This window comes from Perca flavescens, chromosome 15, assembly GCF_004354835.1.
Source record: "Perca flavescens isolate YP-PL-M2 chromosome 15, PFLA_1.0, whole genome shotgun sequence".
Taxonomy (NCBI): Eukaryota; Metazoa; Chordata; class Actinopteri; order Perciformes; family Percidae; genus Perca; species Perca flavescens.
The window spans coordinates 24,436,041-24,452,604 of record NC_041345.1 but is presented as its reverse complement, the minus strand read 5'-3'; the positions used below and the strand labels follow the sequence as shown (position 1 = coordinate 24,452,604).

General features: G+C 40.4%; 1 protein-coding gene across 1 annotated transcript; it reads right to left on the bottom strand.

Annotated features, from left to right (window-relative positions):
• Positions 1-1,472: 1,472 nt before the first annotated feature.
• Positions 1,473-15,488, bottom strand: LOC114570195 (growth hormone secretagogue receptor type 1). Its single transcript, XM_028600449.1, has 8 exons — positions 15,353-15,488; positions 14,465-14,640; positions 12,339-12,671; positions 11,822-12,272; positions 9,573-9,662; positions 9,046-9,158; positions 1,720-1,886; positions 1,473-1,611 (listed from the first exon to the last, which is right to left on the bottom strand). The coding sequence occupies exons 1-8, from the start codon at positions 15,486-15,488 to the stop codon at positions 1,473-1,475; spliced, it is 1,605 nt and encodes a 534-aa protein (XP_028456250.1).
• Between the last annotated feature and the right edge of the window lie 1,076 nt (positions 15,489-16,564).

The window sequence follows — 16,564 nt, the reverse complement described above, 5'->3', positions numbered from 1 at the left end:
GAATGGTAAGTGTAGTTAGCATATTTTATGTTGTGTGTTAGCTTGTAAGCTTGTAACTGGAAGGGGCTGACAAATGTTGATAGTGTGTTTTCGCTCTCTGTACTGACAGTCCGCTCTGCGCTGTAGGTGTTATGTTTTCTTTGCTGGTTTTTTCCTATTAGACAGCGATTGGTTTACAATTGGTGCCGTACCTAATCAAACTTGCCCAGGATACATTTGAATCTCAGATGTCACAGACATCTCCACCTGTAGGAGAGGGACACACCTCTCTAGTGACAAACCCAATTCAGTATAGTCAAGATCAGACATTTTAGTTGACATAAACATAGGAAAAACACATTTTTGAGTGGAGTGGGACTTAAAAAACAATGTGTAACTAACACTTGTTTGCCTAACCAGAATGTTCTCCCATAGTCTGCATCCACAAGTGCTAAAAAAAAAAAGCAATTGAATCCCTGCTGTGCGTCATAAGCATGATGCTTCATCAGCAACTACCTGTGAATACACAACACAATGCAGTCTTCCAGACTTGATGCTAGAGCTGTCTCCTCAGTTTCAGCTCTATGAAGGTGAACTGCACAACTACATGAGAATTGTAAGATTGGTCATTGACTAAGAACCTGGGCCGGTATATAGTCATATCCAACAGAGAAGTAGAGTGAAAAAAATTTGATAATGTCCTTCTACTTAAAATGTATGTCAAAAATAACCTGGGTTGGATTTCCCTCATTACATTATCTAGTGATAGTGATCACATCATAAGGGCTATCTATTGTTAAAACTATTTTATATGTGCTTAACTAATGACGTAGTACAAAAAGCATAAACAAAAAAAAAAAGAAAATGATAACCCAATGTTACAAATGTGTTACATAAGCAGGTCTGACTCATAAAAGTTAGACTAATTAGTTGAGTTGTTTTTCTCCTATTGGTTCACTAATACTCACATAAAAACGTTTCAACCAGACAATTATAAGTATTTAATAGTTAAAAAACGTGGACTGATCGTTGGCTTGCCTACATTTAAAAATCAGAGGAGCTTGACAAGTTCAACTGCACCTTTCAGATCTTTGGACCACAGCACCATGAGGTGGTGGAGAGCATCTATTACATCCTGTGACTGCACAACACTGACATAGGGGTTTTCAGTTAACCTAGCTGATTGGACCTCTTCCCAGGACTGTGTGGGTGTGTCTAGGCTGATTAATCGACATCTTCCTGAGCCTGCGGTTAGCTCTGTTGCACCAAAAAAAAGACTTAGACTAGCCTTATCATTCGTATTGGTAGATAAAAATGTGTTACCTAATAAATTCACATCTAAACTCAGTCCCACCTTCAACCTAAAAATAAAGTGTATTGAACATTAAAGCATTTAAATATGCTCCAGTAGAAACCTGTATGAACCTGAAAATGAGCATTATACGGGCCCTTTAAGCAGCCATCTTTAGTCAAACGTCTAAGCGTCTGTTCTTTCAAACAGACGGCTGCTCTCCCTCCTCCATCTGACACAGAGTCATTGAGCAGTCTAAACCAACGATGAACCCAGGGTAGAGGGGGTCAGTGAATGTGGAGTAGAAGGTGTTGAGGTGGTCTAGTGTGTCAGGAGAGACTCTGTAGGACAGAGTGCCAGCAGACCAGTCCAGAGACACTGCCACTCTGGTAGAGTCAGTGGGGTGTAAATATATACATGTGGGAGTGTTATTGTGCGATGCACCGTACCCATCATCAGTGCACTCTAGACTTGAGGACTTTTCATAGCTCCCAAGACAGCAGTCAACAGCTTCTCCATGCCTACTGATTCCTCTGTAAGTCACCGCAACCTCAGAGCTGCCGTCCCACTCTACTTTGCAGTAGCAGCGGCCACTCTGGCCCTCTCTACACAGCAGCTGAAAGCAGCCATCAAATCTCTCAGGGTGGTCTGGATATGGCTGCTCCTACCTGGCCCATGTCACTTTTCTTTTTTTCATCAGACAGAACGAGGTCTCTGTGTGCTGTGTTCAAGTCTAGTGTGAGTTCACAGGCATCTTATGGAAAGAATAAGTCACAATACAAGCAGCAGTTTCAGACCTGTTGTAGTCAGGCAATGACACGTTTCCTTTTTAATGTTTTCTAATGACCTAGATTTGAAAAAACATATCACCCTCACGAACTTTTAGTTTAAAATTAAAATGTAATTAAATATACACTGACACTTCCTCAGACCAGATTTCAACCAGCGCACTCCACCAGGGTCCACCCTGGAAAAAGAATTTGCGTCATCCTTTTTAACAATTTATTAGTGTTCCTTAATGTGACACAGTGACAGGGAAAGTGTTTGAGATCTGTTAACCATCTTGCAGCTGTTGGCTCTTCATACCTGAGAGTGTCCAGTATTTTTTTTTTTGCTGATTTTTACCACGTTTTCACCATTTATAAAACCATTTCAAGAATTCTGACCGGAGGGTTTCCAGTCTTCATTGTGGACTCATCAGTCCACCAGAGAGCACCTTCACTCCTAAATCCTGCAGGTCGTTGTTACTCAGTTCCAGTTGTTTCAGACGAAGATGACTCTGAGCTCAGAAGCGAGGCCTGTTCTTCACAGCTCATCCATGACAGTTTGCAAGAATTCAGCTTGAAAGAACAAGAAACTCTTTTAAGATGTTTTCGTTTATATCTACTGTATTTGTTTTTTGTTTTGTATGCTGTAATTTCAGGTAAACACTACTAGTATTACTGTTATACGATTATTAATGATCAGGGCTACACATGTCTGTGGCTGCAGAATTCTGCAGAATGTTTAAAAAATATTCCGCAGATTTAAAAAATAAAGAAAACACACCTCAGGATGTTAACACATCTCCCCAAGCAAAGAAAAAAAACATTACACTAAACTCTAGTTCACATTTCCTTGTGTGTACCTGAACATTGTTCAACTGTGTTTGCCTGTGCCAGTGATCCATCTATGTGTCATGTAGATGCATCAGGAAATTAATAACAATGTTCAAAGATACAGTGAGAATATATACATGAAGCCCACTGTAAAATAAACTAGCTGATAAGGGAGGATTAAAACCTCCATTTTCCCTGTGTGATGAGGACGATGGTTCCCAAAGTCCCTTAACAAAGACGTGTGGCCAGGCTATTTGTTTGTTTCTTATTTTATGATATCTGTTTTTGCACTTCAGTCTATCCCACATCTCCCACCCTTCATCACAGATTGTTGGCCTAGGATTGTAGGGTGGGAGCGTCATCTCAATTCAGACACTGACAACGCTATTTTTATCATATGATTTCTGCAAACTTTACAGTTGTAGAGGGCACAAATAGGGAACTTGACCTCACACGCATGTTGTTAAAGGTGCTGTAGGTAGGATTGTGAAGATCCAGGACTTAGTCAAAAAATGTGACCATCTACAACTTCTCAGTCCCTCCCCCCTTTCTGCTAAAGCCAAAAACGGTCTCCTAAGCCCCTCCCCCCACAAGGGAGAATGAAGGCGTGTGCATGAGCAGTGATTGACACGCGGTTAGACACCACCCTGGCCCTGATTGGTGCATCTGAACAGAACAATTTTGTACAAGCTGTAGGTGGTGCCAGTAGAGCAGGATTTATTTTTTTAATTACCCGCTTCATATAGTTCTACTCGAACATAGAGTCAGTTTCAGCAAATCTGACAGAAAGTTAGTTTTATAAGTCTTACCTACTGCATCTTCAAGTGTTACCAGTTAAACATCATACACTTAAGACATATCCCAGGTAAGATACAGAGCATTTGAAACATTGTCCAATATAGTTACGAGGAATGCACACAGTACATTTCCATGAAATTGGGAGAATGATCTGCAATTAGTATTTATTTTCTTGGTGTGATATCTTTATTGAATTAATGCATGGCCAAAGTCCAAAACCAGGTGGATCCTTTCCTGTTGCCCTCATCCAGTGGAAGGTCAGGATTCAGAGGCCTGCTACAGAACAAAATCTGTACACTAGGGATTCAGAAGATGTGACCCAATTTAAGATTTGGATCTCACAATTCTTCCCACAAACACTTGCTCTACTCATCATTCAACCGTATACTTTTACTGAAGTTAAAGAGCAGGGAAATATTGTTTTTTACTGTCAATTAGGAAGCATTTTTCAGTCGGTTGTAATTATTGTCAATGTCCTGCTGCTACTTCTTGGAATTAGCAATACAACAATGATACGTAAAAACATGTTTTCATCCACTCTTAACATTCACAGTCACTTTTCCTCCCTTTCAAAAAGGAGCGACACAGCAACAAGTGTAGACATTAGCTGTTAATTAATCCATCAAGAAGTCCTTAAATAGATTGTTTCTCATACGAGAATGCACTAACATTTCCTAGCAACTCAGATTCAATCTTTCAAGAATGGAGACCTTAAAATATAGCACATGAACAGAGGTGATGGAAGTAAAAAACACATACCATCTTGACAGAGCTTTTGCCCCCAAATCCCTTGATGATTTTCTGTATCACGGTATTACAAATACTGTGACTGTTAATTTCACAACAGCGGAGGGTTGTTTAAAGGCTCTGACGCACCAACCCGATTATTGGCCATCGGACAGTCTGGCGAGGTCGGTGACTCAAGTCTGTTCAGTGTGTTCCGTGCCGTTGTCAGTCGGAGGAGCCGTGGGCATCCATTTTGGCCGATTAGACTTGTTGAATCGGCCAGTGGGCAGTCGGACTCAATGACCAGTCTGATTGGTGGAGTGCTAGCCCTTGACTAGTGAATCAGTGCTTCTTCCACAAGAAGAAGCCCGAGAGCTGACAACGGCAGTATCTTCTTATTACTGGCCATCGTATTTTCTTCCGTTCAGCGATTAATGACAACAACGATCCTTCTTGACTACTATCAACACTCTCTGATGAAAACAATGACTGACGACAGCGTGCTGTGTGTTTACTAGGTCTAGAGAGATGTTCCATCATTTCCGGTTTTCACTTTTTGGGCGACAATACAGATTAGCGCCGCCTGCTCTTATGGAGACATATTACGTCTTGCGCACGCGCAGAACGTACGCTCAAGTCTTTTTTGAAACAGGAGCCAACTGATCAGTCCAACTGCCTTTCCTGCCGACGGTCAGACATCGGGTTGGTGTGTCAGAGTCTTTAAAGGAACACAACACAGTATTGCACCATTTAAAAAGAAAAAAAAAAGTTTTCTTAACCCTAGAGGTTTGTGTTGCTCGACAATTGAAAACTCGCAAAATGTTTAATAACCCTATGATAGATTACTCAAATGTTCATGATAGAAAGTAAAAAATGAGGTATATGCCAGTCCATGTTTAACAATGCCATTTGGTGTTAGTTTAACCACTGTATCCACTGCCAATTTCCATTGGCTGAAGTGTATGTGTGTGCGTGTGCGTGTGCGTGTGCGTGTGCGTGTGCGTGTGCGTGTGCGTGTGTGTGTAAAGTTGTATGGTCACACTTGCATATCTAGTTTGTTTTTGTTGATTGTCTTGTGTATTCTTATTTCTATTCATGCTTTATTTTAATGTGTATGCTGTTTTAAATGTAAAGCGCTTTGGTTTACATTAATACAATAATAACATAATACAAATAAAATTAATATTGATATTGATATTGACACACACTCCATTAATCTGCTTGCTGTCAACTCTAGTGTTGCAGTGTTTTCAAGTGCAACAAAAGACATGAGGCAATGCAAAGCTTTTGGTAAGTTGGCCAACAGTTTACATAAATACATGCAAGCAAAGCCTACAATAAACATAACCAAAAAAGAACAGAAAAAGATATCTTATATGAAACAATTCATAACAGACCACTATATTGATATTGATCCCAGGGGATGCCTCGTGTCAAATACAATCAAAACATTTAACAAATACAGCAGATCCTTGCGTTTTACAAAGTTTGTTTACAGTCATACACTTAATAAAATATAAGTTAATTGTCAAACTACACAACATGTGAGTAACTAGAAAGAAAACATTTCTAATACAAAAAGTCATATTGAATTCATGATATTATACCGTCTCAGTAAACTGCAGATTTTTTGAACATTTCTCATACTGATTGGGTTTGTCATCAAGTCTGTACTTCATAAATACATGACAACGTACATACATTCCAAAAAATGACCTGATGATGACCAGAAATGGCCTGGGTTACTGACACAATCAAATCAATTGTCCCTTAGCCCGGGGCCAATATGTCCAGCAAACTTCAGGAAATCCATTCTGAGGTGTTTCCTGCTGACACACAGAGAGACTCACATGGGTGAAAACATAACCTCCTTCGCAGAGGTGATGAAACCTCCAGTGTAACTCAAATAAAAACATTTATATCAGTATATGACACATCAGAACACGTAATGTAATATTACATCAAAACACATCAGGCCCTATGAACTACATGAATCAAAATGATAGCCCTATTCTCTGTGTGTGTGTTTGTGTGTGTGTGTGTGTGTGTGTGTGTGTGTGTGTGTGTGTGTGTGTGTGTGTGTGTGTGTGTGTGTGTGTGTGTGTGTGTGTGTGTGTGTGTGTGTGTGTGTGTGTGAGAGAGAACTACCACAGAGTTTTGAGTACTTTCCCAGGGGATTTATATTTTGATCTCCACTACACACCTGTAAAGTTTGGTGACTGCGTTTACCGTGGTTGAAGCCCAACAAAGACCCTTAAATCATGTTCTATACTTTGACATTTTAAATATCAAACCATTAACAATAGAAATTATGTGAGTCACTTAGTCATCATGGTAGAATGGTTAAACATAACTGAGGTAATGACTTGATTGATGATTTTGTTCTGTGACCCATGCAGCAGTCCAGCGTCATGTCAAGGCAGGAGGTGTCCGGTATTCAGGACAGGGCGCGTGTTTGACGAAATGACACAATAAAAAAATAAAACATACATTTTATGGCATGGGGAATAGAGCAGTACAGCTGCACATTAGATGGCTTTTAAGCATTCTTCCAGATTGTAACCAAATGTTAAGTACCTTAACAGTGTGAAGTACCTGTAAAATACATAGTTAGCCCTACTTTAAACATTAAGACATATGATTCTCACAGAGCTAAAAAGTGCAATTTGTTTGGCTGGGTTTCATTTTTTTTTTTTTTATCCTAGTACAATATTCACATCCTGTCCATACTGGCATTTTGGAGCAACTACTGTGTAGGAAATGATGGGTAAAATCCACAGTCCTCTTTCTGCAAAAACGCAATTTCAACTTCAGCTGAAGCTGAGTTAGTGCTAGCCATTAATCAAAGGACAATGTCTACATTTCTGCTGAAACTTTATAATTAACATCAGCCATTAGCCAAAGGCTGGTAAAATATGCAAGTGGCTGCTTGATTTGCTTCACTCACTAGCCCCCAAAAAAAAAAACAATAGCAATCTATTGAGTGGCAGGGGGGGGCAAAAAAGTTAATTTCCAACCTTGAATTCAGCCATCATCAATTTCATTATTTACTTCTGTGCTTTACTGTAACATGTCGAAATGTGTTCTGTGAAAAGGCCCTATTGCTTCACAGCCAAAAGAATGATCACAGCGACATTAAGATATATCAAACTTGTCCTTTAAGGTAGCAAAGCTACTGGACTTTCATTGACATTTTGACTAGCCGTACCAGGAAAAGCACAGAAATAACCAACATAACATTAATACATATTAAATGTTCTATGTACTGGTGCCAATGTCAGACTGCACAACAACTGGACCTTAGCATCTTGATGGAATCCTGACTTTATTAGGGTTATTAAAGTAACAATCTCGAAGATCTTCGTTTGGCTCCCCTATGCCGATAAGCGGTAATACAGGTGTGTTCTTCGATCTATCTTAATAGAGAAAATCTCTCTCACTTCAGTCAATTTGCGTTTGAAGAGCGAGTCTATTGCGCCTTCCCTCTCTGGCGGACCAACCACTGCTGGGTGGTGGAAAACGCATCCCCTTTGGCCAAAAATCCCACTGACAATTGGCTTTTGTCTTTAGTGGGAAAGGTTACAATTGGCATTCATTCCAGGGACAAATTACTCTGCAGTAGTCACAGGTATTTATCAGTTTCACCTCCGATCGGCAGTGATGGAAACATGACACCTGGGTGGACACATTTTTGACCCTTTTCTGGCAAACTGCTATGACATGGGTTGCCTGTGTCGGTAACTTCTATTATCACGGCAACATATTCCACCCATCTCCACCCATTCAGCCAATTTAGTCAGCACTGGGTTTGAAAGAGGGACTGAATACATAACAGATTTAAAAAGAAGCAACCACCGGCCTCTACGCTGGTTACTAACCCTGATTTCCAGCAAAAAAAAAAACAGAAAGCCATACTTGTCTACTCACAACGCAAAAAGTCTAACGCCTATTTTTGGCGGATTTTCACCACTGTGAATAAAGGGTATAACTGTGCACCACCAGTGATTTTTTTCTGTGTCAGCACAGACACCCAGTTCGTAACACTTAAAATGCAAGGGCTTTCAGTGGGTCATAGGCTCAGCATTGTGTTACCTCATTCATCGACAGACAGTGACTTACAGTAAGAGACATTCATTTAAAAGAAAATCTTCGAGATTATATCATTTAAGTACACCTGTGTTTGACAAGTCAAAATGTGCTTTAACAACCTCTGCCCCAAATATAAATACCAGGGTAGCCCAAGTAAAATAAAAAATGTGAACTTGCTGTTGGTTTCGAGCTAATTCCTCACTGGTCTTGTAATAGATTAAGTAACTGTAAGCAAAAACTAAGCTTATTCATGTTTTCAGATGCTTTTTACATCAGCAGTGTTGGTGTATGGCCTTTTCATCTATACATCATTCTCTTTAATTATATATATCAATACTGACATATATAAAAATGATTCATATAATATCTTTTTTTTACCATTACCAAGAGGTTTAGGTTTAAACAGAGGCGGCAATGTGCTTGATTTTTTTTTCATGCTGCATGTGCGTCTACTTTCTGTGCGTTCAGTATTTGCACTTATATAGTGGTCGTGGAGGGTCGTGTCGTGAGTGTGCGCATGCGGAGAGACTGTGTATGAGAGTGTGTGTGCATGAGGCTGTGTACAGCGTGTCTATACCTGGCAGACATCAGGTTGTACAGTAAAGGATTGATGGCAGCGCTGAGGTAGAAGAGGACCGAGGACACCAGGTTGAAATACTGAGACAGATAGTATAAAAAATACAAATGTGTGTCAGGGTGTGTGTCCGTGTCATTGTGTGTGTTATCATTGTACAGGTCGGTGGGTGTCACAGCGTGTGTGTGTGCGGTGGCAGGTGTGGTAGGTGTGGTAGGTGTGTTATTTTTGGAGTTTACGTCAGTTTCTGTGTCTGCCAAGTGTGTGTCTGCCAAGTGTGTGTCTCCATCAGTGGGTGTGTTGATTTGGACTTTGGTCGCTGCACAGATGTCACAAAATATTTTGTCTTTTTCTGTGTGAGCGTGTGCAGTCATCTTTCCAGTCTTAAAGTGTGTGTCCGAGTCTGAGTGGCTGATGGGTTCAGTGACAGCGTGAATGTCGATATTTCTGTCTATGCTGACATCAGAGAGAGTATTATTGTCTGGGTGTGAGTTTGTGTCCGTGTATGCTTCCTGTCTGTCAGAACCGGAGCCCAGAGAAAGAGAGAAAATAGTCCGACCCACATGGAAGGGCAGCCAGCACAGAATAAAAGCCAAGACAATCACTCCTGGAGCAGTGGAAGACACAGGGGCAGGGTGGGAAGAAAAATACAGGATTAGGACATTAGAACCATTAATAGGCTACCTCAGGGCTCAGCTTTACTATCAAAACAGACATTTTGGCCGTAAAAAATGTAAATACAATGTAATATCAACAATACAATGTAATAGGTCAAAACAGCATTCAGTAATATCATTCGATATTACAAGTCATTTGATCTAATTTTTTAAAACTACATTTGCTCTACTACTTGAAGCGTATTAAATGAGGTCTAATATCTTCGTTCGACTTAGTTGTTCACTACTTGCTCTTAGATAAACTGTTCTCTGCTGGTCTGTCATGCAATGCACTACTCTGGTTCAATTCTTATCTCCATAACAGAAAACAATGTGTTATGATACAAGGATGCATATCCGATATATTAATTCAGCAACGAGGTGTCCCTCAAGGTTCAACTCTTTGTCCACTTCTCTTTTCTATTTTTGTCAATGACCTTCCATCAATTTGCTCTGAATGTTGTGTTCAGCTTTATGCTGATGATACAGTATTATACACTTCCAAAACTAATTTATTACAGATAGAATCAGCTCTGCAGTCTGAATAGCCTACAACACTGGCTTATAAGAAATAAATTACGACTTACAGTAATAAAACCAAATCTCACATTATGATTTTTGGAACTCCACAGACCATCAAATCCAAATTAAAAGGTCACACATGTAATTACATGTTTTGATGGTAGTTCACTGCAAAAAGCTGAACACACCAAATACATTGGACTTTGGCGCGACTCTGAGCTCTCATTTAAGTATCATATATTTTAAAAAGATTCAACTTTGGTATTGGTGTTCTCTACCACTCAAGAAAATGCTTCTCTCTACTGTTAGAAAGAAACTTGTGCAACAACTTATTTTACCAAATATGGACTATGCTGATGTTGTATATCAGGTTGCACCCATCACTAATCTTCTCCCTCTCAATGTTGTTTACAACAGAATCTGTAGATTTGTTCTTGGATGTCCTTTCACAACTCATCATTGTATTATGTATGAAAAACTTGCTCTACCATCACCCTCAATAAGAAGACATCAGCATTGGTTGCATTTTATTTATAAATGTATACATTTCAATTATCCTAGTTATCTAAAACAGCTTATGGTACCCTTTTCCTCTAACTACCATTTGAGACACAACTTTTTTTTCTGTCCCTGCTGTATCTTTCGCTACAGCTAAGAAAGCCTTTAGGTTTAAAGCCCCCTCAGATTGGAATAATCTACTTGTAAATATTCAATCCATTCTATCTCTCCACTCCATTAAAAATGCCCTGTCTTCCTATTACAGTACCAACTGTACCTTTTTTTCTGTTTTGTTAACTGTTGTGTCTAATTATGATTGTACTGTATATTTATTTTTTGTTAAGGGTCCTCTCGAAAACGAGATGCTGCATCTCAAGGGGTTATTCCTAATGAAGAATTTTCAACAATACTGTTTTGAAACCATAACATTTTATTTTTCAAATGCTATAACACTGACTAAAACACCGCAAAAAGTAAAGATCCGATCATTAATTTTACTTGCCGAAGAGTGTTGTATGGAATCATCCATGTTATCTGGGGTAGTTAAAATTGAGTAGTTAAAAAGAAAATTGTTATAGAAATTTTGAAAACGCGTCAAATTTGACCCAAGGACAACATGTTACTAAAGGATCCTTCTGCTCGGGCTTGTCAAAATAGACAGATAGCTATAATGAGCTGTTGGATGAAGCGTGTTTGCTTTTCTGACTTGTATTGCCCTTCGTGTCATGGGGACTTGTTTAGTTTATTTACATTTTGTATTAGCCTGTCCAAACGCATTCAATCGCAGCACAGGTCTCTGGGACCCCCCCCATGCCAGTTCACGTGAAATTACATCGCATAGTACGCGAGGGTCACCGGGGGACCCGAAGATCAACTCCAGGCCAATGCAAAAACGTCAAATAAACTGAACGGGTCCCGGTGACCCGAAGGACAACACAAGGGTTAGGATGTTGTAAATATCTTCTTTAGTTGAGTCAAAGCTTGTGCTCTCCGTGTAAATATACAACAAAACTAGTCTATAGCACTGTGTGTTCTTGTTACACTGTAACAAATACCTAAAGGTGTGTGTTGGTGACTGCACGTTTCTCACCCAGCATTTTGACAGTGTGTCGGTGACTCTGGTCTCTGCGGCTGCTTTTTGGACGGAGACACAGTGTCCGTCCAATCAGGCTGTAGACCAGTCCCAGGATGCAGAGGGGTACCAGGAAGTACAAGTTGGAGAGTATCATCATGGCCGACAGCAGGCCGGAGGAGACGGCGTAGTGTGTGCAGCGGCACTCTCTCTTGTCAATCTCTCCTCCATCAATGCCTTCCTCCCTTCCTCCTCCCTCATCTTCTTTCATTTTATTTTGCCGCTCTCCCCCAACTTCCATCCCTCCTTCCTTTTCACCTCCTCCCTCATCTGCTTGTTTCATTTTTCCTCCATCTCCTCGTTTCCCCTCATCTCCTTCTTCCACTCCCACTTCTCTCTCTCCTGTCTCTCCAAACCATTTTAACTCCCCAACCCTTTCATCCCACCCCTTTTTCTCTTTTTCTCCCAACTTCATACCTTGTAATCCTCCATCCATTGAGGCCACGTGTCCACTTCCTTCCCCTCCACCTGTCACCAGTCGTCCCTGTTCTCCTTCCCCGCCTGCCCACCCTCCATCCTCCCTCCATCCGCCGAGCCCCAGCTCCTCTCCCCCAACGTCCTCCACTCCGACCATGAGCAACACTGGTGCTGCGCTGACGGCCGCGCCCAGCCAGAGGCAGCCAATGAGAGCCCTCGTTCTGCGCCGTGTTACCAGGGTCTTGGCCGTGATTGGCCAGCAGACGGCCAGGTACCTCTCCAGGGAGAGGAAGGTGATATGGAGGATGGTGCAGAAGGTGCAGCACTCTGAGAGGAACATTGTCAGCTTACAGGCAAGGTCTCCTAAGGGCCAGGGTCTGGGCCTCCACAGCTGCAACAGACATTTTTTTCACTTTTATTCCACTTCATAGTACAGCAGAAACTCCAGCACACTGCTTTATTTTTAGAAATAGATCTTTTCTGAGTAGCGCAATTTTTTATTTTATTTTTTTATATTTTTTTGTGTGTGATGAATTGTGTTAACTGTAACATTTTAATATGATTTGTATTTTCAAATGTTGTGTAATGTGAAGTAATGTCTTTGTGCGTATGGTGTGTAATGTGATGTTGTAAATTGTATTGTCACATGATTGATTGTAGGAACCGAGGAAGAATAGCTTTTTGCTTATGCTGAAGCTAATGGGGATCCAAATAAAACAAACTGCCTAAATTGCAAATAATATAAAGTGTAACAGTAGGTACTGTTTTTGTACTAGACCATCTTCAGGCAAAATTAATTTGAGTTTTACTCCAACTTCTGAGCTGCTTGTCTCCCTCCGATGCACCTGTCTCACGTGAGATGCACCTGAGACAGATGCACGTGAGATGCACCTGTCTCACGTTGTAGATCCCATGAAAATCCCATTAGCCACATACATTTTAAAGGCATACCATGCAGTTTCTATTGTTTGTCAAACAGCGACGCCTAGAGTCACTGTGAAGTACTTGTATTTAACGTTACCTTTGCTGCTTTTTAGCTCTCACCAACGAGGGAAAAATGAGAAACTGACCGAGTGAGGAACCGGACAAGAGTCCCATTCGGTCAGTTTCTTGTTTTCTTTTCCTTGACTCTTCCGACCGTGCTTTCTTAGTTTTCTTCGTTGACTCTGCCATGATTCACGTCTGAAATGTGTGCTAGCGTCTTCCATAGAGGCTGCTTCTTATATGTTGTCATACAAGTCGTGATTCTCAGGAGATTTGGCGGGGCGCCACCTCTCAAACCTGCATTGCTGGTTTTGCCAGCGGCGTCCCTCCCCCCCCCTCTGCTTTGCTATGAGGATGATTCGCCCTACTACGAGTTTGTTTACAATCTAAATTACTTTGAAGCTGTTATATCAAGGTACAAATCTTGCATAGTGTGCCTTTAAAATGGCAGCCATCTTGATTTTTGCGTGGCTAATGGGAGTTTATCAAAAAAGAAAAAATCCCCAAGGAGTATTAGTGCCAATTTTGGTACTTCTTCCCACTTGTGAAAGATTTTCCTGCAAAAATGCAATTAGCTGCTACACTATCATGACAACACAGCGGTCTGGTGCTCATTGACAGCAGTTTCAGAATGTAGAAGAACAATCAGAGCTTTTGTGTGAGGGGAACAGGAACAAGGACATTGATTTCCTTTGCCAGAGCGAGAAAAATAACTACTAAAATGGCGACAAGCATGTATGAGTTTGACACAGCTGTACAGAATGACATACAGAATTACTCATATGTGTCAACTGCACCAGGCAATCGCTCACTATTGATTGGTTCGGTCAAGAAAACAGCGCAGAAAGAAGAATTGAAGAACAATCATTTTGTAACCATAGAATATTGTTTATTCACTCAATCATATCATGTGATCCTCCATTGCGATTGTGCAGAGGAAATGACATGAGAATGATCTAAGATCACTCTGGGTATGACACAACGCTTAACGTGTAATAGGAAAAAACTTAATTTGCCAGCAGGGATTTCCCTGAGGGGAAGACACAAGGGCTTGTTTAAATCACTATTAGAACACAATTGATGTGTGTGTGTGTGTGTGTGTGTGTGTGTGTGTGTGTGTGTGTGTGTGTGTGTGTGTGTGTGTGTGTGTGTGTGTGTGTGTGTGTGTGTGTGTGTGTGTGCGTGTATGTGTGCGTGTACCTTATACAGATCCAGAGGCAGCAGTAGGAGTATCAACAGATCGCTGACAGCCATGCTGCTCAGGTAGAGGTAGGTTGAACTTCTCATGTGAGGTCGGAGCCAAACCACCAGAATTGTTAGTATATTTCCCAGAAGGCCGAAGAGCATCAGTGGAATGTAAATGACAGTCACACACACTAGAATATGAAATATGAGGTATGTTTTATCAGAATCATTTATATTTAATGACACATTGTCAGCCATGAAACTAAAAAATATTTCTTTTTAGAATTTTACTGCACCATGCAATTAGAATTACACTAGAACAGCTAGTCTGTTTTGTTAATTTAAAGGAACAATTTGACATTTTGGGAAATATGCTTGCCTGGCTCCGTCAAAGAGTAAAAGAAAAAAATCCATGGCAGCCACTTATTAACATGTTATATCTCCATAAACAACATGTGTTTTTTTTTTGCAGGTTTAAGTGCCGAACCCTTTATACCCTTTATCTCTCACCCGATATTTCCTGACTATCTCTACACTGACTATCAAACAAATGCAAAATACAACAACAAACAACACAACCACTGTTTTCCAACAGAGCCCTGGTTGTCTCGATCTCCTCATGTAACTCTCGGCAAGAAAGCAAATAAGCATTGTTCCCAAAATGTTGAACTATTCCTTTAATTTCAAACGAAAGAGGAAAACGATCTAGTGGTGGGGTTTTGAATTGTACTGTCCAGAAATCAAAATTCCCTTCACTCAAACAAGATCAAAGTCAAATCACTTGCAGCCCCACTTTGTGATTGTTTTTTTTTATTTCTAAAATCTTGCCTGGTGCAGTTTTAAACTTCCATTAAACATTATGCAAAAGTACTTTTTCTTTTTTACTATTGTTTTTTTACCCACCTAACTCAATCAATCCAAACATAGGTTCCTCCCGCTGGCACTCTTGGTTCGAGCAGTCCTCCAGGAATCTAGATGCGAGGCCACAGTTTTCATCTTCACAGCCACTGCCCATGTCTCCCAACTCCGTGAGATCCATGATGACGCAGGGTGGGGTTAGACGGAAGAAATAAAAGCGAAGAAATCGGCAGGGGGGAAGAGATTTGTGTGTCCCCCAGGTTACAGGGTGCAGAGGTGACGCACAGCGATGGATTTCCTATGGCGCTCAATCACAGCTAACACTGACGGGGATGGTCGGGGTGAAAAAGTGCCGTCTAGCCAGAACAAAAAGGAAAAAACATGCACGCATTTACAAGAAATCAAACATACAAATGCATGTAATACTGTACATACTCTACATATTATTTCCAAATCCCTCAAAAAAATGAAAAAACAGCTGCACAGATATGTAACACATATTTAATATCAAAACAGTTAAGGTCCATATATCAAATATTTAAATGCTATTTCATTCCAAACTACTTTTGTTATTTTCTATCACTTAAACCATCAATATCAATGATAATGAATACATTTAAAGGTCAACATTTTTGCACCCACCTACAAAACAATCTAAACCTAAAACTGTATGCAGCTATAAACAATTCACAGACAACACATGCAAACTTAGACGCAGGGAAAATAATATACTCACTAATTGAGAGGAGCTTTACTGCCTGGTGTATCTCTCTGCTGTGATCACACACTTGTGCTTTGGCCAGACTTACACACATACACACACACACACACACACACACACATCTATCTCTCCCCTCACTCACTCACTCTCCCCTCTTATCCCCCTCTCTGTCTCTCTCTCTCTCTCTCTCTCTCTCTCTCTCTCTCTCTCTCTCTCTCTTCCTCTCCATCTCATATTTTACTGTCTGCACTATCCTGTACACTTAAAGGTGCATTGTGTAAGATAAGGCCAGATGTTTAGTTTAAAACAGTAACTAACATTATCAACAGAATATAAAACAGTTTTTACGGTATGTCAAATACGTCTACAGTATAGAAAGATATCCACTATTTTCATTGTACATGGAATCATACAACGAAATCCTGAGAGCTCTTCTGTTCAGTGAAAGACAGTTAATAGAAAGTGCAAACCAGTTAAAAATAAAAACAAGATATCACATACATTCAGGGCATAATATTTAAATAAATACCTAAGAA

Bases quoted from the DNA above. Each gene is read 5' to 3' on its own strand.
- LOC114570195 (XM_028600449.1), bottom strand. From the start codon at position 15,488: ATGGATCTCACGGAGTTGGGAGACATGGGCAGTGGCTGTGAAGATGAA. The intron at 14,641-15,352 runs GTGGGTAAAAAA...TTCATATTCTAG, and splicing joins GTTTGGATTGATTGAGTTAG to TGTGTGTGACTGTCATTTAC. The intron at 9,159-9,572 runs GACAGGAAGCAT...CACATTTGTATT, and splicing joins TCTGGGCTCCGGTTCTGACA to TTTTATACTATCTGTCTCAG.